This window comes from Heterodontus francisci, chromosome 15 (assembly GCF_036365525.1).
Source record: "Heterodontus francisci isolate sHetFra1 chromosome 15, sHetFra1.hap1, whole genome shotgun sequence".
Classification (NCBI taxonomy): domain Eukaryota; kingdom Metazoa; phylum Chordata; class Chondrichthyes; order Heterodontiformes; family Heterodontidae; genus Heterodontus; species Heterodontus francisci.
The window spans coordinates 19,429,018-19,454,888 of NC_090385.1; the positions used below are offsets into that span (position 1 = coordinate 19,429,018).

A 25,871-nucleotide genomic window follows, 5' to 3' on the forward strand; every position below is an offset into this window, starting at 1 on the left:
GAGTCCATGACATCGGCTGGGCTGCAGTCCCAGCAGTGGCCACCGCTCCCAGTGGCACTGCTGGGACTAAGAGCTGCTGGCCCGCTGATTGGCCGGCAGCTCACTGAGGCCGGTCCTCCTCCCTCAAGCGGGTGGGACAATTAAAACCCGGGGACCCGTAAAATACGAGACGGATCCCCAGGCTAGGCGGAAACGGGTTCACCACCGACTTTCACGTTGGGTGGCAAATTCCCGTCCGCCTAAGGTAAAAGCCAGCCCATAATCTTAAAATTAGAGCTAGGTCATTTCGAAGGGAAATCAGGAAACACTTTTTCACACAGAGGGTAGTAGAAATCTGAAATTCTTCCCCCCCAAAATGCTGTAAATGCTGGGGGACATTTGGAGCTTTCAAGACTGAGATTGATAGCTTTTTGTTAGCTAAGGATATGAAGGGGTATGGAGCTAAGGCGGGTAAATGAAATTGAGTAACAGATCGACCATGATATAACTAAACGGCAGAGCAGACTTGAATGGCTGACTCCTGTTCTTGTGTTCCTATCATGGATTTTATCACATCCGTGTAATGTCCTGAGGGAGAGGGCTACTTAAATCTTCTGAGCTCCCAAAAGCAAGGAAGTAAAATTTCAGAATAGCCTGCAATTTCCACAGCTAGTGTTACAGGCTTTCAGCTGTTCCCATCCTTCATAGAATCATAGAATCGTTACAGCACAGAAGGAGGCCTTTCGGCCCTTCATGTCCGTGCCGGCTCTCTGCAAGAGCAACTCACCTAATACCACTCGCTCACCCATAGCCCTGCAATTTTTTTCTCTTCAGATAATTATCCAATTCCTTTATGAAAGCCACAATTAAACCTGCCACCACCACACTCTCAGGCAGTGCATTCCAGATCCTAACCACTCACTGTGTAAAAAGGCTTTTCCTCATATCGCTGTTGCTTCTTTTGCCACTCACCTTAAATCCGTGTCCTCTGGTTCTGAACCCTTCTGCCAATGGGAACAGTTTCTTTCTATCAACTCTGTCCAGACCCCGTAATTTAACTTGTAAGTAAAAACACTTTTTTAAAAAAACAAGTGACTGCAAATGCAAAACCTCAGATAAAAATAGAGAGCGCTGGAAATATTCAACAAGTCAGGCAACATTTGTAAGGAAAGGAAAATGTTAATGTTTCAGGCATAGCCTGGCCCTCATCAGAATGCAAAGATATTTAAGATCAACAGCATATAAAAAGGGACAGAGTGAGGGAAAGGGAGGTGGATTAAAATGCTTCCACTTACACAAGAAAAGAAAGAAAAGAACTATGAGCGGTTAAATTAATTGGATGGAGAGCAGGAGATGATTGACAGAACTGGTAATGGCATAAGACAAAATCGTGATGAGAGACATAAAAAGGCAGATTCCAGAGAAAATGTGAATTTTTATAAAGCAGTTTAGTTAAATTGGAGGGGAGAAAGCAATGAAAATCTAGCAAAGTAGAGCCCCAACATATCCTGAATTTAGCCTCCTTTACCCAACAGTGCATTTTGGTTTCCAGCAAGTAGTTTTTTTAAGTGCAAAACTGTGGGGAATCTCTCCTATGTTACAGTGCAGATTAATTTGCTTTATCTCTCTTACTAAAGGGATGATGCTATCATTGAGGGTTGCTCACTCTAGTTGCATGTCTTCCTGGTGAGTTGGTCATGTGTTATTGATCACCAATAGCTCAGGTGTCTGGTGGAAACAAAAGGCAGGTCACCACCAGACAATTGAAAAGATAACAGAATATGGAATAAACAAATTTTAGAAAGAGCAAGAGAACTAGGAGAACAATGAAAATCGTTTGGAAAAGGTCCCTACACAGGTTACTGTGAGGTTAAAAAATAAACCATTTTTTCTGATTGGACAATTTTTCCACATACCCTTAGTTTCCTCTAGTTTGCTGGAGGTCTAAACCCACTCTATTACAACTCATCCAGATTGTCTCCCCTTCTCCTTTCCAAAACATTATAATGTGAATTATAAAATTCTAGGATCTCATCCTTACTGTCGAGTTATGGTCACCCATTCATTGGAGGAATATGTTATTTGAAGGATAACATTATTCCAGTTATTGAGATTCTAACTTATGAGGGATGATTAGGGAACTTTTTTTGTGTTCTCATTAATATGACGTGCAACTTTAAAACATCATAACGGGAGTTGACAAAACTGAATGAGGCAAGTAGTTTACTGTGGTGAAGGATTTAAATGTGGAGATACAGATTAATAGAGAAGGCCATTGACATGAACAGCATAAATGAGTTCAAGAAGCAACTCCATATCTTTCTAGAGAGAAAAGAGGTTGAAGGATATATAGCAGGTAGGTGAGATTGTGATATAGCAAAAGAGTAAAGGTGTGTTGTGCTTCACGGCATTTGATGTTTTTAATTTATTGACCTCACTAAAACATTGAAGAATTACGAATGACAGCAGTAACCCAGATGTGGTATTTGAACTTCAAGGCAGAATTGCAAAAATATTTCACACTTGGTCATTATGTGCACAATTCAGAACCTTTCAGTCAATAACCCCTTAACAGGAATCCAGATTAAGTAAGGATGGCTGTCGCTGAGCAGAGGATTATCACAATTAATTTAGGAAAAGAGATAGCATTGCAAGGAGCAGAATGGGAAATTCAAAAATACAAATCACAGAGGGAAAATCATCTTAATATTATGGGTGGAACAAAAGAAAAAAAATCTCCTTCCAGATTAAAACAAGGAAGCTGTAGAAAGCAGCAGCACACAATGTACAGGTTATTAAGGACCAAGCAGATGCCTAAATGTTGAAAGCATAAACTGGTTCTGGCTCAATAGAGCAAGCACTTGCAACAGTTTTAAAATATGTATAGTGTGAAATACAATCATGCTTCCTGATAACATAGAGGCAGCTAATGAGAGTGAGGAGTACATTCAGCTCACTTTAATAAGTGCCTACCTGAAGGGAATGAACATAAGAATTTATTACATCTCGAAACATTGCAAAAGCACTTCATGTACAATGAGTTTCTTTTGGAGTGCAATCAATTTTATGTGGGCCAATACTGCAGCTATTTTGTGAACAGCAGGCACCCACAAGTAGCAGTGAGATGAATGACCGGTTAATTTGCTTCTGGTAGCATTGATTGAAGGTGGAATGTTTGCCAGAATATCAGGAGAACTCCTTACTCGTCTTTCAGATGACATGTTAAACCAAGCCAAATGCTTGCTTGGATGGACGGAGCATAGATTTCTCCTAATGCTCTGCCCAACATTCCTCCATGTTTCCTGACAATTATGACAGTAAATATGCTTCAGAAGTAATCCACTTTTGTATGGTGGTTTGGGGCATGCTGAGAATGCGATAGATACAAACTCTTTCTTCTTCAAAAGATCATAGAATCTTTAATATCCACCTGAACCACAACCCACTGATTCAGAAGAAAGAGTATTATCTACTGAATCTAACTTAATCAGCTTAACCTAAACAACAGAAGAGCTAATGTTGGTCAATTTTGTAATCATTAAGGTGAGTGATATTAGTGCTGAGAAATTGAATACTGCTCCATTTTAAGCTCCTAACACAATAACTAGGAGCAGGAGTAGGCCATTCGGTCCCTCTAGCCTGCTCTGTCATTCAATAAGATCATGGCTGATCTGATTGTGGCCTTAACTCCACTTTCCTGTCAGCACCCCCCTCCCACCCCTCCAATAACCTTTGACTCCCTTGTAGATCAAAAATCTGTCTAACTTGAATATATTCAATGACCCAGTCTCCACTGCCCTCTGGGGAAGAGAATTCCAAAGATTAACGACCCTCAGAGAAGAAATTACTCCTCATCTCCATCTTAAATGGGAGACCCCTTATTTTGGAACTGTGCCCCCTAGTTCTATTTCCCCCACAAGGGGAAACATCCTCTCAGTATATACCCTGTCAAACCCCCTCTCAATCTTCCAAACTCCAATCAGCATAGGCCCAACCTGCTCAACCTTTCCTCATAAGACAACCCCTTCATTCCAGGAATCAGCCAAGTGAACCTTCTCTGATCTGCTTCCAATGCAAGTATATCCCTGCTTAAGTAAAGAGACCAAAATTGTACGCAGTAATCTGGATGCAGTCTCTCTAATGCCCTGTACAGCTGTAGCAAGACTTCCCTACTTTTGTACTCCATCCCCCTTGCTATAAACTCTTGGGTGAAAATGGTTAAAAATAATTGCTGTTAATGTTATGTTTCAGGGCTGCGGTTTAAAGGCCGGCTACCCAACTCGAACCTGACAGGACCGGACGACATGTGTCAGGTTCGGGTCGGGTCGCACTTACGGATCCGGCATTTGGGCTCGGGTCAGGTCGGGCCGGGTCAGACACGCTCTATCAAAACCACCTTTCAAGTCCAAAAAGTATATTAAGATTGGAGCCACCTCTGGTGATGATAGTGGTAGAGATTTAGGGAGGGAATTCCTGAGCTTGGAGCCTTAGCAGCTGAAAGCATGGCATCCAAAGGTGGAGTAATTAAAATCAGGGATGCTGAACAGGCCAGAGCTGGAGGACATTACAGAGATAGGGAGGGGCGAGGCCATGGAGAGATTTGAAAACAAGGATGAGAATTTTAAAGTCGAGGCATTGTGTAGCCAAGAGCACAGGTGATGGGTGAACGGGACCTGATGTGAGTTAGGAAGCAGTCAGCAGAGTTTTGAATGACCTTAAATTTATGGAGGATATAATGAGTGAGGCCAACCAGGAGTGCATTGGAATAGTCAAATCTAGAGGTAACAAAGGAATGAATGAGGGTTTCAGCAGCAGATAATCTGAGGAAGGGGTGGAGTCGGGTGATGTTACAAAGGTGGAAATAGCCAACCTTAGTGATGGCGGCGATAAGTGATCAGATATGAAATCAAGGTTGTGACCAGTCTGGTACAGCCTCAGACAGTTGGCGGCGAGTTGGTGGCTGGGGAATGGAGTTTGTAGCGGGGCCCAAAGACAATTGCTGTGGCTTTCCAAATATTTAGTCGGAGGAAATTTCTGCTCATCCGGTACTGGATGTCTGACAAGCAATCTGATAATTTAGCAACAGTGGAGGCATGGAGTGAGGTGGTGGTGAGGTAGAGCTGGGTGTCATCAGTTTACATGTGGAAACTGATGCCATGTTTTGGGATGGTGTCACCGAGAGGCAACATGTAGATATGAAATAGGAGGGGGCCAAGGAGGACACCAGAGGTAATGGTGCAGGAGTGGGAAAAGAAGCCATTGCAGGTGATTATTGGGCTATGACTGGATAGATAAGAATGGTACCAGGCAAGTGCAGTGCCACCCAAGTGGACGACGGTGGAGAGGCTTTGGAGGAGTACGAGGAGGTGGTCAACACTGTCAAAGGCTGTAGACAGGTTGTGAAAAATGAGGAGGGATATGTTACCCTTGTCACAGTCACATAGGGTGTCATTTGTGTCTTTGATAAGAGCGATACAATGGCAAATGTGGAAACCTGCTTGGAGGGATTCGAACATGGAGTTCTGGGAAAGGTGGGCATGGATTTGAGAGGCAATAGTTTGATCAAGGACTCTGGAAGTTAGAGATGGGGTGGTAGTTTGCAAGGTCAGTGGGATGAAGAGTTGATTTTTTTTTAGGAAAGGGGTGATGACGACAGATTTAAAGGAGAGAGAACCATTAACAAGATTACCTAACTTGGGGACCAGGAGGGGAAGCTGGGTGATCAGCAGTTGATTGGGAATCGGCTCAAGGGAACAGGAGGTGGGTCTCATGGACAAGATGAGCTTGGAGAGGGCATGAGAGGAGATAGGAGAGAAACGAGAGGAAGATGTAAGTTCAAGGCTAGGGCAGGATGGAGTATTATAGAAAGTTTGGCCTGGTGGGCTAGGGGAAGGGAGGGAAGTGGCAGAGGCAGCTGATTGGATGGCCTCAATCTTAGTGACAAAAGTCCTTGACCTCCTCACACTCTCTGTTGGAGGTGAGGTTGGAAGAGACAGGGAAGACAGGTTTAAGAAGACAGTTTGCTATAGAGAAAAGAAGCAAAGTAAATGTATGGCAAAATATTTTCAACTCCAGCAGGGCTTTTAGGACAGAGAGGTGGCAAGCCAAGATGGAAATGGTTTCTTCAAGGAGAAATACAAAAAGGAAAAAAATAACTTCAGCCCAGTTTTTCTGGGGGCATGCAGCATTGTCGGGGGTATCGTCCTTTGATGGAGACCTTAAAACCAAGGCTGCATGCTCTTAACAGTGGATGTTAAAGATTCCTACTTAAAGCAGAACAAAAGTTCTCCAAATCCCCATACCTACTTTAATTCCTCACCTAGAATCAGATTAACCGATCACTCGTCCCATAGCTGCCTTTGAGATGTTGCTGCTGTCAGCCTTCCTAATCACTCCTTTACCACAGTGTCCCCTTTTCCCCTTATACCTCTATGAAGGACCTTGGCACATTTTTCTATGTTAAAGGTATTATATAAATATAAGTTGTTACTGTTGATGCTATTGTAAAATAGCTGCCTCATAACAAGCATTAAATTTCTAAAAGTAATTTTTGTAAAGTGTTACATAAATGCAAGTTTTTATTTACTGGTGTAACATGGGCAGGGATAACTTGAAAAAAACAATTTGTCAGAGAGACTGGAGTGAATGGCACATTTGATGCAAATTCAGCTTGACTCTCTCTCTCCCAAAATGAGTTCTGGTTGGTTTCAGTTGTATGTTTATGAACCTATTGCACATACTATCCATAATATGCAAGGGATTCTGGCGTAGGAAATCAAAATGTCAGGCTAGATCAATAGAAGAAGTTTTATTCTATACCTAACCTAAGTGACACCTGACTTTGGAGCACTTGACAGGACAATGTTGAGGGAGTTTAATTTTGCTGGCATTCGATATAATGCCTGACTTGTATGTACTTGATGTAGGAGAGTTAAAAGAGTTTTAGAAAACTCTAACCAATAAGAATGTTTTCTACAGAGTGAGAGTTTACTCAGCTGTCATTTTCTGTGGGAGAGTCTCACCATCAGGATCCCAAAAAGGGACTCTCAAAGTAAAAACACTATGGCTTTGCATTGTGTTTGAAATACCAGGACTCTGCCAAACTAATCATATCAGGCCATTTTCCTTATAACAAGTTTTGTCCAATTGAAAACAATGGAAATGCAGGCAGGACAGCACAAAGCTCCAGTACAAAGTGAATGGTCAGCATGACCCAATATATTCAACAGAACTGGTTCAATTGTGTTCTAAAAATGAAATGTACAGGTAAGTCAAATGGCAACGTGTACTATTGGACACACATCAGAGCCACATTAAGTTAGAAAGTGAAACCTGTATGCTGAGCAGCACCAAGAGTGTGGGTGACAATAAAAATTAGGGTAATTTTCAATAATACCACCACCCAATTCTAGTATAGCTTTTTATGTAAACAAAGCTGAACTCAAATAGATGCAGAAGGACCTCACAAACTCAAACCCTGTGACTTTCTGTTGGTTATAACTCTATTATAACATGTTCACTCTTGGTGCTTCCATATCTGGGCAAACAGGGGTGTGAATATCAGATAATTACTTCATCTTTCATTAACTGCTCATTGTAATGTAATTCAATTATCATGAGAAACTTATCACCTGAAGGGGAACAAGGGACCTCACTGATATTTGTCATATTTCTACTTTTTAACCTAAGGGGGTCATGTTGCCATGGCATTAATCTGTCATGCACTTCACTGTGTTTCTGTTGACACAATTATACCATCATGTCCGGCATCACTGATTTATCACCACTATTGTTTTAATAAAACCTGATTGAAATATTAAAACTGCTTTGGGACAAATAGCAGAAGCTGTGACAGAATCTCAAGGGCAATTAGGGATGGGCAATAAATGCTGGCCTAGCCAGCGACGCCTACATCCCTGAATGAATAAAAAAATATATCATAACTGTGACCCCTTTTCTTACAGTTGCCTGGCATAGCACTTTGGAGAATAAAAATTAAAGCCCTCAATTTTTTTCCCTTTGGCTTGCAATCATTAGTCCAATCCCACTTAAAGGAGAAATGTATTCTACTAAACTTACACAATCCTAAATAAAATTCCTGGAGCCCCTGACATTTGACAGATGACCAAATGTTTTGTCAAAGAGATAATTTTAATGTTCCCCTTCAAGGAGGAGAGAAAAATGGCAATGTGAAGGTATGGGGAGGGAATTCCAGAGCTCAGGATCCAGATGGCTGAATGCACAACCACCAAGGATGGAGCAAAGGAACTGGGAGATGCACAAAAGGCCAGTGGTGGAGGAATGCAGAATTCTTGGAGGGTTGTAGGTCTGAAGGAGATTACAGAGATAGAATCTGTGCCTTTACACAGGAGCAAAGTGGCAGATGAGTACTGCTGCAGAGGACTCAGATTAGGACCTCAATGGGGCAGCATACAGGAGAGTGCTGAATGGGTATACACATCAAAGTGCTGGTTACATTGGCTGGTCTTGCACACAGCCTCCTGTCATTGTCAAGGAGCATGGAGGAGTCCAGTTCCAACACAGAGCTTGCCCTCTTTGCAGCCTGCAGCCTTTGCTCCATCTCCCTGTCATGGTGCACTCCAAGAGGCACTGCCACTGCTGTCCCCTGTTGCAGCCTATGTGTGGACAGGTCACTATGAGGATGCAGCAACACGCTCTGACAAAACCAGAAACTCACCAAAACACCTCCGAGAACATTCCAGAGTACTTCCAGACACTTTGCAACAGAAAAGATCCAAAGAATTAACTAACTGCAATCAGGGCACATGGCCCTGTAAATAATGCCACTACAGAGCCCATGTTGCAGTTTCACACGTTTTTTACTGAGTAAATAATGCAGATGCTGCCTGGACATGTGTGAGATAATGGCTAAACATCATGTGTGATGTCAGGATAGCACTGAATCAGAACTTTCTGGATGCCCCTGTGTTGCATCCTTACCTTCCTCCTTTTTGGCCTCCTTGTCTCGAGAGACAATGGGTAAGCAGCTAGAGCTGGTTTGTGGAGCAGCGCCTGGAGTGGCTATAAAGGCCAATTCTAGAGTGACAGACTCTTCCACAGGCGCTGCAGGTGAAGTTGGTTGTCGGGGCTGTTACACAGTTGGCTTTCTCCTTACACTTCTGTCTCTTTTCCTGCTAACTGCTGAGTCTCTTTAACTCACCTCTCTTCAGCCCCACCTTTATAGCTGTCCGCCAACTCTGGCGATTGCTGGCAACTGGCTCCCACGACTTGTGGTCAATGTTGTAGGACTTTATGTCGCACTTGCAAATGTCTTTAAAGTGGAGACATGGACGGCCGATGGGTCTGATACCAGTGACGAGCTCACTGTACAATACATCCTTGGGGATCCTGCCATCTACCATGCGGCTCACATGGCCAAGCCATCTCAAGCGCTGCTGGCTCAGTAGGGCGTACATGCTGGGGATGTTGGCTGCCTCGAAGACTTCTGCGTTGGAGATATGGTCCTGCCACCTGAAGCCAAGGATTCTCCGGTGAGAGCTTAGGGTAATGATAATCAGAGATAAGGCTAGAGGTTGTGAATTAATAGGGGTTTGCGGGGGAGGGGGAGGGGAGGGTTCAGGTGAAGGGAGATTTAGAAATCCAAAGAGAAAGGTCAAGGCATCGAAACAGTATAGTATTGTGAGTAAAGACAAGCAGAATGGGACAGGAAGGGACAGAGCATTTAACAAAAATTGTACATCGGTGAATAAGGTCATTGCATTGAATCGAAGTAAAAGAATGAAATTAAAGTTCTTTATCTGAATGCATGAAGCATCTGCAATAAGAACTAGTGGCACAAATAGAGGTAAATGGTTTAGATCTTATCACCAGTACAGAGACATGGGGCTGAATTTTACCAGCTGCTTGACGCCGGGGGTGGTGGTGAGGAGGCCCGTAAAATTCTGCTGGGAGAGGGCTGCCATGACCCATCATGTCAAGAAGGCCCCGCCACATTGTTCTGGTGGAGGCAAGGCCTTGGTGCGGCCAACCTGCCGCCTGGCGGCGAGGCCTTCATTAAAATATTAAAATTAGCCACAATAACATGCTAATGAACCTACCTGATGCCGTTGGCTGTCCCACGCTGATTTCACAGCCAACCGGCTGCCACTCGCACACCTTTAGAACTCCGCTGGAGGGTGGCAGGGGGAGCGGGGAAAACTATCCCTATTGGTTGCAGGGATGGTGGGAAGGGGTTGAGGGTCAAAGGGAATAAATTTTTGGGGGGAAAGCGCAGGATATAAATAAAAGTTTTTTCTGGGAGGAGAGGGCAATTTATATTTAGATTACCCACTGGGGGGTGGGAGACGGGATTTAATGTTTTATTAAAATGTTACTTTTATTTCCCGGAAACCGGGACCTTGAAAAATTTAAATGTCACCAAAGGGCTTGAGGTCCTTTAAAAATGGTGGTACCACCTGCACGGTGGCGCCGGACGCCATTACCGGGGATGCGGTGGCCACCCCATCTACGTCATCGATAGCGGACGCTCCACCCCCTCCATTTAAATCAGCTGCTGCGCATAATATCGCGGGGGCTGTGTGGCGGCACTTCTGTGTCAGAAGGCCGCGCCTTCACAGCGTGCCGCCGCGAAGCGCAGCACGTTGATAAAATTCAGCCCATGGTTACAAGGTGATCAAGGTTGAGATATAAATATTCCAGGGTACACAATATTTCGGAAAGACAGACAGAATGGCAAAGGAGGAGGGGTAGCAGAGAGTAAAGGACATTCATGAAAAAGGATCTGGTCTCAGAAGATCATGAAGTAGAATCAGTATGGGTGGAAATTAGGAATAGCAAGAATTAGAAAACACTGGTGGGAGTAGTTTATAGGCCCCCTAACAGTAGTTATATCATCGGACAGAGCAATAAACAAGAAATTATTGGAGTTTGTAACAAAGAAAATGTAATAATTGTGGGGGACTTCACATAGACTGAGACAATGAGATTGGTAAGAAAGGTCTAGAAGATGTGTTTGTAGAATGTTTTCAGGACAGTTTCTTGGAACAATACGTTGTGGAATCGACTAGGGATAAAGCAATCTTAGATCTAGTATTGTGTATTGAAGCAGGGTTAATTGGCAATGTCATAGTAAAAGATCCACTGGGAAATAGTGATCATAATACCATTGAATTCCATGTTTAGTTTGAAAGTGACATACTCCAGTCACAAACAAGAATTTTAATCTTAAACAAAGCCAATTAGGTAGGTACGAGGGACGACCTGGCTACGGTAAATTGGATAAATAGACTAAAAGGTACGGCAGTAAAGGAACATTGGGAAACCTTTCAAGAAACAATTCAAAATGTTCAACAAAAATATGTTGTAAGTCTGAGGATTGGGAGTATTTTAGAAACCAGCAAAGTGCCCAAAAAATTGATTAAAAAAAAGAAAAAATAGAATGAGAATAAACTAGCCAGTAATATAAAAACAGATTGTAAGAGTTTTTATAGGTATATAAAAAGGAAGAGAGTTGCTAAAGTAAATATTGGTCCCTTAGAAGCAGAGACAGGAGAAATCGTCAATGGGAATGAAGAAATGGCAGAGGCATTGAACAAATAGTTTGTGTCTGTCTTCACAGTAGAAGACATTAGTTTCATACCAGAAATTGACAGTAATCTAGGTGCTAAGAAGAGTGAGGAAATTAAGGAAATTAATATGAGCAGAGAAAAATTATTGAAGAAATTTAAGGGACTAAAATCCAGGACCTAATGGCCAACACCGTTCTAAAAGAGATAGCTGCAGAGATAGTGGATTTACTCGCTATGATATTCCAAAATTCAGGAGCGGTCCCATCAGATTGGAAGTTGGCAAATGTTACATTGCTTTTCAAGAAGGGAGGGAGAGAGAAAACAGTGAACTACAGGCTAGTTAGCATAACTTCAGTCGTTGGGAAAATGCTGGAATCTATTATTAAGGAAGTCTCAACAATCCACTTAGAAAAGCACAGTATGATTAGAACAAGTCAACATGGTTTTACTAAAGGGAAATCCTGTTAGACAAATTTATTAAAGTTTTTTGAGGATGTAACTAGTAGGGTAGATAAAGGGGAAGCAACAGATGTATAATACCTGGATTTCCAAAAGGCATTTGATAAGGTGCCACACAAAAGGTTAATAGGCAAAAGATAAGTGTGGTAGTTGGGGGTAATATACTAGCATTAATAGAGGATTGGTTAATGGACAGGAAGCATAGTGTGGGCATAAATGGGCATTTTCAAGTTGGCAGGCAGTGAATAGTGGAGTGCCACAAGGATCAGTGCTGGGACCTCAGCTATTTACAATCAATTACTTAGATGAAGAGACAGAGAGTAATGTACCTAAGTTTGCTGATGATGAAAAGGTAGGTGGAAAGGTAAGCTGTGTCAGAGTCAGAGTTATACAGCACAGAAACCGGTCCTTCAGCCCACCGTGTCTGCGCTGGCCATCAAGCACCTATCTATTCTAATCCCATTTTTCAGCACTAGGCCCTTGGCCTTGTATACAATGGCGTTTTAAGTGCTCATCTAAATACTTCTTAAATGTTGTGAGGGTTCTTGCCTCTACCACCCCCTCAGGCAGTGTGTTCCAGATTCCTATCACCCTCTGGGTGAAAAAAGATTTCCCCAAATCCCCTCTAAACCTCCTGCCCCTTACCTTAAATCTATGACCCCTGGCTATTGACACCTCTACAAAGGGAAAATGTTTCTTCCTATCTATCCTATCTATGCCCCTCATAATTTTGTATACCTCAATCAGGTCCCCACTCAGCCTTCTCTGCTCTAAGGAAAACAACCCTCGCCTATCCAGTCTCTCTTCATAGCTGAAATGCTCCAACCCAGGCAACATCCTGGTGAATCTCCTCTGCACCCTCTCCAGTGCAATTACATCCTTCCTATAGGGTAGGACACAGAGGCTGCAAAGATATATAGACAGGTTTGAGTGGGCAACAAGATGGCAGATGGAGTATAGCATAGGGAAGTGTGCAGTTGTTCACTTTGATTGTAAGAATAGAAAAGCAGAATATTTTTTAAAAGGTGTGCAACTTGTCAGTGTTGATGTTCAAAGAGACTTGGATGTGCTTGTACAAGGAATACAGAAAGTTAGCATGCAGGTACGACAAGCAATTAGGAAGGCAACTGGCATGTTGGCCTTTCTTGCAAGGGGATTGGAGTACAGGAATAAAGAGGTCTTGCTACAATTGTACAGAATTTGGTGAGACCATATTTGGAGTACTGTGTGCAGTTTTGGTCTCCACATCGAAGAAAGGATATACTTGCATTGGAGGCAGTACAGCAAAGGTTCACTAAATTGGTCCCTGGGATGAAAAGGTTGTTCTATGATGAGAAGCTGAGTAAATTGGACCTATATTGTCTGGAGTTTAGAAGAATGAGAGGCGATCTCTTTGAAACATACAAGATTCTGAAGGGGCTGGAGAGGGTAGACGCTGAGAGATTGTTTCTGCTGCTCGGGGAATCTAAAACATGGGGGCACAGTCTCAGGATAAAGGGCTGATCATTTAGGACTGAGATGAGGAGAAATTACTTCACTCAAAGGGTTGTGAGTCTTTGAAATTCTCTACCCCAGAGGGTTGTGGATGTTGCATCATTGAATACATTTAAGGCTGGGATAGACAGATTTTTGGTCTCTCAGGGAATCAAGGGATATGACGAGCGAGTGGGAAAGTGGAATTGAAAGCTAAGATCAGCCATAATCATATTGAATGGTGGAGCAGACTTGATGGGCCATATGCTGTACTCCTGCACCTATTTCTTGTGTTCTTGTGATCCTGCCCGAACACCATGCGAGCCATGCAGGAAGCGGCTGGTGGTGTGGGAGCACCGGTATAGCTGCACAAGGCCCCGTAAATGATTAATGTAAAAAAAAACACTGTCCTCCAGGAATAGGGCCTGATACTCCCACCTGATTTAGCCTTCATGTGACTGAAGTTCCACACTATGTGGTTGAATTAGGGCAATTAAAGAGGAGCAATCAATTCTACCTTGTTAGTGTTGCCTACGTCCCAAGATCAGAAACAAATCTAGTTTCCACTCTTACATACTTTTTTTCCAAACTGCAGAATAATTCCAGTAAATCAGCCTTTGCTTTTACAATTGCAACTAACAGTTCTTATTCATTTAAGCATTAGCATCAAGCAATCCTCATTATCCCATCCTATCCATTATTATTCACTGTCTCACCAACATTAAGCAATCCTCACTGTACTAACCTATGGTATAGTACCCATTGGATGAAGAGGTTATCATTGTAACTGATATTTAAGGAGCTCATAAATGGTCATTTACCACTGAAGCATGCTTGTAATCAGTGCTGGTTTATTAACACTGACTGTAATTTCATAATATTTACTCTGCTTATTACTAATGTTCTGTTGTTTGGAATACTTTATTGTAACTGCATTAAGTTTTTTGTTCATGCTATTATTTCATTGTGCGCACAAGATCTTACTGATGAACCTTGAAATGAAACATTTTTTTCTGTTAAATTTTGTCACTCTACTTGAAGACTTTAAATAAATAGATATAATATTAAGGAACATTGGGAGAGAATGCTGTGATTAAAAATCAGTTGGCAATGCCAGATTACATGCGACATCTATTAATATATAGAACAGTTTCAATATCTGTTTCTAACCATTCATTCATATCTATTGCTTTAGTTACTTATTGCTCAAGGTCCAAGTCCAAGGAAGTAATACTGAACATTCATAGTTTTCCATCCATTTTTGGAACCCGCAATGTAGTTAGGCATAGATAGGCATGGGGACTTGGCAAAAAAATACAACAAAGAGGCAGGTGTGCTAGTTTCAAGATAAAAAAAATCATTAAGCTGTAGCGATGATCCGAGATCATTTCCTTTTCTTTAGAAAAACATTGGTGGTGGGTAGGAAACTATGAGGATAATGTTATGGTTGTGATTATACAGCACTAAGTTAAAGAGAAATCAAATTAGACAAGTCCGTCTCTTCTAAAGTTGTAAACTGATAAACCAAGTGTGGTGAATTTAGAATCGGTAGAATCTTTAACAAAAGACAAGTTCATGATTAGGGAGGATGAGAGAAGTTACAGGATTGTTGTTGAGATAATATGGAATGAAAAGTTACAGTCTTGGGGCAGGAGCAGGATCCAGTGCAGCAATACAGGACTGATGTTCCGAAGAAGGGTCACTGACCCGAAATGTTAACTCTGCTTCTCTCTCCACAGGTGCTGCCAGACCTGCTGAGTATTTCCAGCATTTCTTGTTTTTAATACAGGACTGATGTTGGGATAATAGTTGGTACTGGGACAGGATTCTGTGGAAGGATACAAGCTTGTGGCTGAGGAAATATTGGTTGGACAGGATAGAAAAAGCATTCCTTTCAACATCAGGGAAATGTTCCAAAAGAGATTCATAATTTTAAAAAAGCAAGACAGCTTTGAAATCTATAAGGCGCTGTGTTCATTTTTCAGAATGAGGTACATCAGAATAGGTCACATTGTTCAACCACAATGAGTGACTCTTGCTCCAAATAACAGATGCTGATAGTCCAGGAATATAATCTCAAGAAACATTTAAATTGGAGCTAGCTTCCTCAAAGTGGAACTTGATTCTTTCATATCCTTCTTACATTATTTCTTTTTTGTTTTAAATCTGAAAGCAGCCTTTGGCTATGTTGGAAAGACTGTTTGTGGCCTTCTCTTGTCTAAAACGACTTGCATTTATATAGCGCATTTCACAACCTCAGGACATCCCAAGGCACAATACTGCCAATTAAGTACATTTTGAAGTGTGGTAACTGTTGTAATATAGGAAACATGGCAGCCAATTTGCACGTAACAAACTCCCACAACAGCAATGAGATAATGACCATATAATCTGTTAGTTGAGGGATAAATGTTGGCCAATATACTGGGGATAACTCCCTTGCTCTTCTTCTAAATAGTGCCATGGGATCTTTTACATCCAACTAAAAGGGCTAAGAGAACCTTGGTTTAATGTCTCATCCAAAGGACAGAACTTCCAACAGTGCAACAATCCCTCAGTACTGCACTGGAGCGTTAGCCTAGATTTTGAGATCATGCCTCTGGAGTGGAACTTCAATCCACAACTGATTCACAGGCAAGTGTGCTACCAACTGAGCCACAGCTAGCACAATACTGACTGCAGCTTGAGATACAAGGTGGATCCAGAGCTCTATGTGCTTTACATTTTACTTCACCCATGGGATAGAGCATTTATTTATAGCCCATCCCCAATTGCCCTTGAGAAGGTGGTGATGGACTGCCTTTTTGAACCGCTGGAGTCCATGTGGTGTAGGTACACCCGCAGTGCTATGAGGGAGGAAGTTCAGGATTTTGATCCTGAGACATTTATTTGTTGGGAAGGCCAGGTCTTTCAGTAGACTGCAACATGAAGAAATCTATTATTTAATTGATAAAAAATGTTTCTAAAAAGCTTCTTTTTAAATTTATTCTTTGTAACTGAACCTGTAGTATTTAATAGTGTGTTATCATCTGGTGATTAATGAAATGTTGCAGCTGAATACTCTCTTTGAAGCAGTTTACAACAATAATTTGCATATACATACAATGGCCTGTTTCTGTGCTGTGGGCTTGATCTAACTAGAAGGACACAGCATTTACAGGACAGAGCCGGCCATTCAGTCCAACTGGTCCATACCAGCGTTAATGCCCCACACACAAAGTCTCCTCGGACCCCTCAACATCTAACTCTATCAGAATAACCTTTTCCTTTCTCCCTCATGTGCTTATTTAGCTTCCCCTGAAAAGGCATCTATGCTATTCACCTCAACTAGTTCTACAAGCAGGTTCCACATTCTAACCACACTCTGGATAAAAAATATTTCTCCTAAATTCTTTATTAGTGACTGTTTATTAATGGCCCCTAGTTTTGGATTCTCACACATCTTCTCTGCATCTACCATAATGAAACTGCTTTATAACTTCACAGAACTCGATGAGGTCACTCCTTAGCCTTCTCATTTCTAAAGGAAACAAACTCCAGTCTATTCATTCTTTCCTAATAGTTACAATCTCTCTAAAATAAAAGCAAAATACTGCAGAGGCTGGAAATCTGAAATAAAAAAACAGTCCGTTAACACCTTATCTGTACTAATGCTTTGTCTTTCAACACACCATTAACAATGGTTTGCCTTTGCTCCATGACCTTTTGGTCAGCTTTGTGGCCTTGGCCAATTTACACCTTCTCCTTTGCTATCTCTTGCCCCACCCCCACCTCACTTGCTTATAACCTGTGACATTTCTAATACTTGTCAGTTCCGAAGAAGGGTCACTGACCCGAAACGTTAACTCTGCTTCTCTCTCCACAGATGCTGCCAGACCTGCTGAGTGGTTCCAGCATTTCTTGTTTTTATTATTGTTACAATCTCTCTGTTCTGGTATCATCCTTGTAAATCTTTTTTGCACCTTGTCCTCTGCCTCTTTATCTTTTTTGTAATATGGTGAATACTGTACACGATACTGTAAGTGTGGTCTAACTAAGGTTCTATACAAGTTTAACATAGCTTCCCTCCTTTTCAAGTCTATCCCTGTAGAAATGAATCCCAGAGCTTTGTTTGCTTTTTTATGGCCTTATTAATATGCATCAGTAGTTTTAGTGATTTGTGTATCTGTGCCCCTAGATCATTTGATCGTCTACCCTGTTTGGACTCTTATTACGTAGGAATACAAATGAATCTAGGATGAGAATTAAATATTGGAAGAGTATGCTAAACAACGTGTATTCAATACAGAAAGTACTGATCCATTGTCTAGGTTCCACCAACAATTCATTTTTATTGTTTCATTGACACAAGAACAACATGTTTGAAAGTGGAAGTTTGTCACTGCCATTTACTGGTGTGGAGAGAGCCTTTTGTTCCAAATGTATGATATCATGTTGTGTTGGCTTAAACGTGTGGAAATTAAGAAGTCTGATGTGCTTTCTGTTCATTTTGTTCTTCCACCAGAGTACAGGATAACCATCAAACAGAAAAAAAAAGTTTGTTATGCGTTAGTGACTTGGCTCAAAAGGAGGGTAAGGGGCTGGGTGGTCTAGTGGGATAACACAATGTGCTTCTGCCTGTAGACCTGTCTTCAAATGCAGCTTAGAAATAGCATTCACGAGACAAGTTTGGGCAGTTTTAACCACATGCCTGAGAGACATTGACCAAGGTACGAAATTGTTCTATATTGGTAATCTCATTTGCAAATGCCACAAGGATAGTACAGATGCAAATAGTACTGTTACCATTTAAAGTGCACCTCTACTCTGCAGCTGGCTAGGCTATATCTGACCAGGTGTTGATTGGTACCAGTCCTGGAAATGGAAACATATTCCATTCCAAGCACCAATGAAGAGAAAGAAAGAAGGAACAAACTTGCAATAAAAACAGAAAGTGCTGGAAATACTCAGCAGGTCAGGCAGCATCTGTGGAGAGAGAAGCAGAGGGTGGAATTTTACGCTGCGCCAATGGGTCAGATGATGGTGTGGGACTGGATGGGGGCAGTGTAAAATTGAGCAGGAGGCTCCAGGAGGCCTTCCCACCTCGCTCCCGCCTCCAGCCAACTTTACGGCAGTCGGATGGGGGAACGGCCCGCCTGCCCGAGGCCAATCAAGGTCCTTAAGTCGCCATTTAACGGATACTTAAGGGACCTCGCCCGCATCCACAGGTATTTTACCCGTGGCAAGCAGGCGTGCTGGGGGTGTGAAAGGCTGCCTAGTGATAGCTGCCGGCCTTTCCGCAAACCTGGGGGGCGGGGGGGGGGAGGGGGGGGTGACATGGCAGTCGGGCACAGGGTGCCCGATTGAGGGCCACCCCTGCCTCCAAACCCACCCACCCCCCCAGAGACCCCCCCTTCCCCTTCCCCCCAGACGACCACCCTTGCCTCACCGGGACGCGCCCAATTCCATCAGCGAGGCACCAACAACCTACCTTGGATCCCGGCTCCATAGCATCCTCCTCAGTCAGCTGGGCTGCAGTCCCAGCAGTGGCCACCGCTCCCGGTGGCGCTGCTGGGACTAAGAGCTGCCGGCCCACTGATTGGCCAGCAGCTCACTGGGGCAGGACCTCCACCCTCAGGCGGATGGTTCTGCTATTAACACTCACTCTGGACTGATGCTTTGTTTTTCACCACAATCATTAACATGCTCTTTGCCTTTGTCCCACGACATCTTTGTTATTTAATCTCTCCTGCTCTCTGCCCTATCACACACCTTTACTTTTGTTCTCTTCCTCACCATCAACACCCCCGCCTTCTCTTGCTTTAAACCTAATACCACCCACAGCGCTGTTAAGGAGGAAGTTCCAGGATTTTGACCCAGTTACAGTGAAGGAACGGCAATATATTTCCAAGTCAGGATAGCGTGTGGCTTGAAGGGGAACTTGCAGGTGGTGGTGTTCCCATATGCCTGCTAGGTGGTAGGGGGTCATGGGGTTGGAAGGTGCTGTTGAAGGAGCCTTGGTGAGTTGCTGCAGTGGATCTTGTGGATGGTCAATACTGCTGCCAGTGGTGGAAGGAGTGAACGTTTAAGGTGGTGGATGGAATGACAATCAAGCGGATTGGATGGTATCAAACTTCTTAAGTAATGTTGAAGCTGCAATCATCCAGGCTAGTGGGGAATATTCCATCACACTCCTGACTTATGCCTTATAGATGGTGCACAAGCTTTAGAAGGTCAGGAGGTGCGTTACTCAACACCGAATTCTCAGCTTCTGACCTGCTCTTGTAGGCACAGTATTTATGTGGCTGGGCCAGTTAACTTTCCGGTCAATGGTAACCCCCAGGATGTTGATGCGGGGGATTCAGCAATGTTAATGCTATAAAAATCAAGGGGAGATGGTTAGATTTTCTTTTGTTGGAGATGGGTCATCAGCCCAAACCCGAATGTTGTCCAGGTCTTACTACATGTGGGCACAGACTGCTGCAGTATCTGAGGATTTATCAATGGGACTAAACACTGCACAATCAGCGAACATCCCCACCTCTGAATTTATGCTGTAGGGATGGTCATTAATGAAGCAGCTGAAGATTGTTGGGCCAGGAACACTGCCCTGAGGATCTCCTACAGTGATATGCTGGGGCTGAGATGATTGGCCTCCAACAACCACAACCATTTTCCTTTCTGATTGGTATGAATGCAGTCAGTGGAGATATACTCTCCCCCATATTCCCATTGACTTCAACTTTACTAGGTCTCCTTGATGGCTCTCTTGGTCAAATGTTGCCTTGATGTCGAGGGCAGTCACTCTCACCTCATCTCTGGAATTCAGCTCTTTTGTCCTTGTTTGGAACAAGGCTGTAATGAGGTCTGGAACTGAGTGGCCCTGGCAGAACCCTAACTGAGCATCGGTGAGCAGGTTATTGGTGAGTGGGTGCCATTTGATATCAACCCTTCAGCCATCAGAAACATTTTCTCTTTATTTACTCTATCTAAACCCTTTATGATTTTAAACACCTCTATGAGATATCCTCTTAGCGTTCTCTGCTCTAAGGAGAACAAGACCAGATTCTCCTGTCTATCCACATAACTTATACCTCATTCCTGGAATCATTCTAGTAAATCTCTTCTGCACCCTCTCGAAAGCATTCACATCCTTCCTAAAGCATGGTGCCCAGAATTGGACACAATACTCCTGTTGGGGTCAAACCAGTGATTTATATGGCTTTAGCAGAACTTCTGGTCATTTGTACTCTATGCCTGTATTTATAAAGCCCAGGATCCCATATGCTTTATTAATTACTTTGTTAACCTGTCCTGCACCTTCAAGGATTTGTGCACAGCATCCCTAAGTCTCCCTGTTCTTGCACCCCCTTTAAAATTGTACCAATGGTGGGTTCTGGAGCAATTCAAAATAATGGAGTTCACCAGAGTAATAAAAATGAATATTGAATTCATCTGAATTACTTAAAAATCCAAAGTAATTTTTTATGGTAACTAAAAGGCAAGAGACCTTCAGACATGCCAAACTAACCTCTGTTTTTTGAATGGGAACAATATAGAACTAATGGAAATCACAAAGTTACTATTAATATATTCTAAAAACTTCTATGAGTTTCTTCCTTTTATACTCAAAATGTGTAGTCTGAGATACAATATATGATTTGAATTTATCTAGTTATTTTAAAGTATCAAGCAGACTTGAATCAAGTATAGCTGTGACTGTCAATTAGGCTTTCTAACCATCGGGTCATTATTTTACAACTGCACCACATAAATGTACATTGTCAACACAGCCAGCACATATTCTTTAATAGTTTGTCCCCCATACGCACAATGTTATCTCAGAGATGCCCAAGGACCCATCTTTGGACCCCTGTTAATCCTCATATGCTACCTGCTTATTTGAAAGAATAGAAGTCAGCTTCCATTGCTGACAACATCCATTTCTACATCTGCATTACCACCTACAACTTCACGACTGCCACTGTGCTGTCTGATTGTATGATATCAAGTCATTAATGAGCCTAACTCCTTCAATGTAACATTCGCAAGACAAAGTCAACCTGTTCTGTCAAATTGCACACTAGTTCCCAATTCCATACCTTTCTCTGCTGCTTGCATATGTTGAATCAAAAAGTGCACAAAGTTTGTGTCCTCTTGGACCTGATTTGAGCTTGAACTCCCTATCCTTTCTATTGCCAAGACCACCTACTTCCATCTCCACAAAATTGTTTTCCTCCACCTTAACTCACCCCCTCGCTGCTGACTCATGATTTACACCTTCATACATGCCAAGTTAATCTTTTTCAAAGTTCTTATCACTGGTTTCTCAAGCTCACTGACTTCAACTCATCCAAAGCTAAACTATCTGCATCCTACCCTGCACTAAATCTTCTTTGCTTGTCATCCCATTGCCAACAAACTTTATTGGCTCCCTTTTCCACAACAATTTGGATTCTCATTTACAAATCACACCCTGGCCTCATTACACCCTACCCCGCCAAAGTCCTCCAACCATATATCCTAGTTCATGTCTTTTGCTTTTTCTAGTCCAGCTTATGGTACATTTTCCCACCCTCTGCTCCATCTGGTGCCATAACTTCAGCTATCTCAATCTTGAGCTCTGGGACTCTCTCCCCACCTTCAAAGCCTATACATTATACAACTTCTCTAACTTTCTCCCACTACTGCTCAGTGACCTTTCCCTCACTCTTTTTTCTCTGGAGCACATTGAGTCATTTACTATGCTAGTTACTATATAAATGTAAATTGTTGCTGTAGCATAATCATGAAATTATGCATCTGGGGTTATGGGAAACTGGAAATTAATTCAAATGATCATGTCTAGCACCATCTTAATTCATTCCCTATGGCCTCATTAGTTATAACTTACAAATGTCACTGATATTTCAAAAAAAAACACAGCTGTTCAATTTGTCATTGCAAAAGCTATGGTATTTAACATGTGCATTTTATATACTACACACATACAAAATACAATGTCAAGCTACCCACAATACAATGAACAAGGTAACAGTAATGGAAGCAAATTCATTCTTATTCACTCCAATTTATAGAATTCCATTGGAGCAAAGCCCTTCCTATTCACTTTCTTTGTCTAGATTTCCAACAAATCATATTTCTTCCATTCATTCCCTATAGTATAGAGCACTATTGGATTACTCATTTACTCCCACTGTAAAGAATCCCAATGGACCAAAACCCTCACTCCTATCACATATAATTTGAATAGGAATATAAGAACAAGGAGCAGGAGTAGGACATACAACCCCTTGAAGCTGCTTTTCCATTCAGTGAGATCATGGCTGAACTTTTGCATCAACTCCACTTTACCGCTCTATCCCCATATTCCTTGATTCCCTTAGCACCCAAGAATCTATCAATGTCTGTCTTGAATATGCTCAACAAGTGAGCATCCACAGCCTTCTGGGGTAGAGAATTCCAAAGATTCATGACCCTATGAGTGAAGAAATTTCTCCTTGTCTCAGTCATAAATAGCTTACTCATTATCCTGAAATATGACCCCTACATCTAGACTATTCAGCCAGGGGAAACAGCCTCTCAACATCTACCCTGTCAAGTCCCCTCTGAAATATATACATTTGATCACGTGTCCTTCTTCTAAACTCCAGAGAATTAAGGCCAATTCAACGCAATCTCTCTTCATTGGACAACCCTCTCAACCCAGGAATGAAACCTCCTCTAAGAGAATATCTTTCCTTAGTTAAGGGGACTAAAACCAGAAACAGCACTCCAGGTATGATCTCATCAAAGCCTTATCCTGCTTGTAATAAAGGCTAATAAGGGAGTTGAGGTTGTTTTCGTTGGAGAGAAGGAGGAGGAGAGGTGACTTAATAGAGACATATAAGATAATCAGAGGGTTAGATAGGGTGGATAGTGAGAGTCTTTTTCCTCGGATGGTGATGGCAAACACGAGGGGACATAGCTTTAAGTTGAGGGGCGATAGATATAGGACAGATGTGAGAGGTAGTTTCTTTACTCAGAGAGTAGTAGGGGTGTGGAACGCCCTGCCTGCAACAGTAGTAGACTCGCCAACTTTAAGGGCATTTAAGTGGTCATTGGATAGACATATGGATGAAAATGGAATAGTGTAGGTCAGATGGTTTCACAGGTCGGCGCAACATCGAGGGCCGAAGGGCCTGTACTGCGCTGTAATGTTCTAATTCTAATCCCTTTTGTCTTCTTAATTGCTTGCTGTACCTGCATGTTAACTTTCTGTGTTTCATATAGAAGGAAAGTCCCTCTGAATGAACTAAACTTTTCTATTCCTTCCAATGTATAGAATTTGAATGGGCCGAATACATTTGCTTTACTCTCGTTATATAGAATTGAAATGGATTAAACCCCTTTTCATTTATTCATATTATACAGAATTTCAAGGGACCTAACCGTTTCCCATTCACTCCCATTGGGTGAAATTCCTGACCCAGCCAATTTCTTTATCCTTCAATCCACTGCCAAGTCTTGCCTCGAATGAGTGGTACATTATAAAACTCTTTGATCCCTTCAAGCCTGTAAAAACCGGAGATCGGCGTTTGCTTCTGTTTGTTTGGATTGAGTACATGAATGAACCTGGGGTTCAGAGATTTGGAAGCAATCGTTGTTATCAGCCTACCCATATGTAAAATGGCAGCCCTGGGATGGCATCGGGAATACCATACACTGGAAGTTAAAGAAAATAATTAACCATTTATTTACTATTATACATTTTAATTTATCAGAGTTTTTTGAGTGGGCGAGAGGTAGAATGACGATATTAACAACCAGCGAGGTACAATTCTTTTAATGCCTGAGCAGGGTACTGTTGAGATTTCCTGGAAAATAAAATAAAAACTAAACTTCAATATATCCCAAAATTAAAATAAACGGCATTAGGAAAAGGAGACAACCTCATCATGCCTGTGTAATCACGGAGGTTTATAATAACATTATAAAGCTAATCTGCTACAGTGCAGCAGCTCCCATTTTGTCCAGAGTCTTTCCTATTGGGAAGATTACGATCGCTTTGTTTGCCTACTGTATATTGTGCTATGCTCACGAAAATGTCTCCAACAGAGCGCATTTAAACCTACAAGGGCCTTAGCAATAGTTAGCGGAACCAGAGTGAAACCATGAAAACACCTGCTGTGGTGTGGTGCAAGTTGAATAACTGAAACCAATCGGCCGCGAGGTATCGGCAACTCACCTCGCTGCCATGTGAACTGGATAAGATGTATTAAACACATGCATGTGTTAAAGGAAGGGGGAAATTGTGCTCCGGGCCCGGGGACGAGCCCGAAAGAGCCGCTTCATATTATACACAAGTGACATGAAGGCTTTCTCGGGATGAGATGGCGTTTCTGGACAAAAGCTATTAAGATCCGAAAAAACATTCAAACTCTGACCCAAAACTTTCGGAAACTTTTAAGCATGAAAATCTCCATTTCATTTCCAGGGTGGGAGTCTGAATTGGAAAGAAGATTTTCACCTTTAAGAAAAGTTACACGACTTGGTCGCATAGAAATTTCGATACAGAAATGTTTATATTTTTAAATCCCATTACATGCCAGTTTTCAAAGCTTGATGACAAAAGAGCTTGTTTTTGATAACTCTCTCCTCACTCCTTGCTAGTGACAATTTACTGATAAGGAAGGTGCGCAGCAAAGCAGGGAAGACCTTTTCCCGAACCATGCACCCGCAAGCGAGGTATCTAATAAGGATCCGTCACTAATCTTGGGCATCTTGGACCCCACTAACGGTGTCACCTAGTTCTTTCACCTTGCTCTCCTTTGGCTTTGACTGAGGGATCAGACAAACACAGAGCTCTTTTGAGTTCCAGTTTCTTCAATCCCAGCAATATCTTAGTGAGATATCCTGGGACCGAGGACCCTTGAAATAAAACGAAAATATAAATTTGGAAGACCTGGGTAATGTTTAAGTGGCATTCGCAGGAGGTTGAGAGAAATATACAAAGTGCAGTGAGACTCACCCGCAATGGTGATGAGAAGAGCAAGTAGCAATAACAAAGGTGCCATCCTGATGGCTGAGGCTCGGCGTTCCCAGGACTGTGGATGCATGTCCCAGGACTTTGGCTCCTGTGTGCGTGGATGTGGGATCGGCGAGTTTCTAGTCTCCGCCCCCCTCCCGGTTACTCCAGTCTCCGCCAACCCACTCCCAGCCTAACACCTTCCCACCCAGTAACAGTTCTTAAAGAGCCCAGCTCCAACAGAGACAGCAGCAGACGAGAGGGAAAAAAAATCACACCTGCATCTGTACTTATCCCCATTGGGTTGGGTGTTACTTACATAATGCTCACTGAATAAAACCTTCCAGTGAAAGTCTACAGCATTTTGCTATGTACACTACGCCTGTCAATTGCAACGTACCATTCCGTACCGCACGCGACTTTTC

General features: G+C 42.4%; 1 protein-coding gene across 2 annotated transcripts in view; it reads right to left on the reverse strand.

The window, feature by feature from the left end:
- rxfp2l (relaxin family peptide receptor 2, like) overlaps positions 1–25,545 on the reverse strand; it is a 100,902-nt gene extending 75,357 nt beyond the window's left edge. For both annotated transcript variants that reach the window (XM_068047208.1, XM_068047207.1), the window contains exon 1: positions 25,450–25,545. In XM_068047208.1, coding sequence (XP_067903309.1) covers positions 25,450–25,537 — 88 coding nt within the window. In that variant the 5' untranslated portion in view covers positions 25,538–25,545. The remainder of the gene's footprint in view (positions 1–25,449) is intronic.
- Between the last annotated feature and the right edge of the window lie 326 nt (positions 25,546–25,871).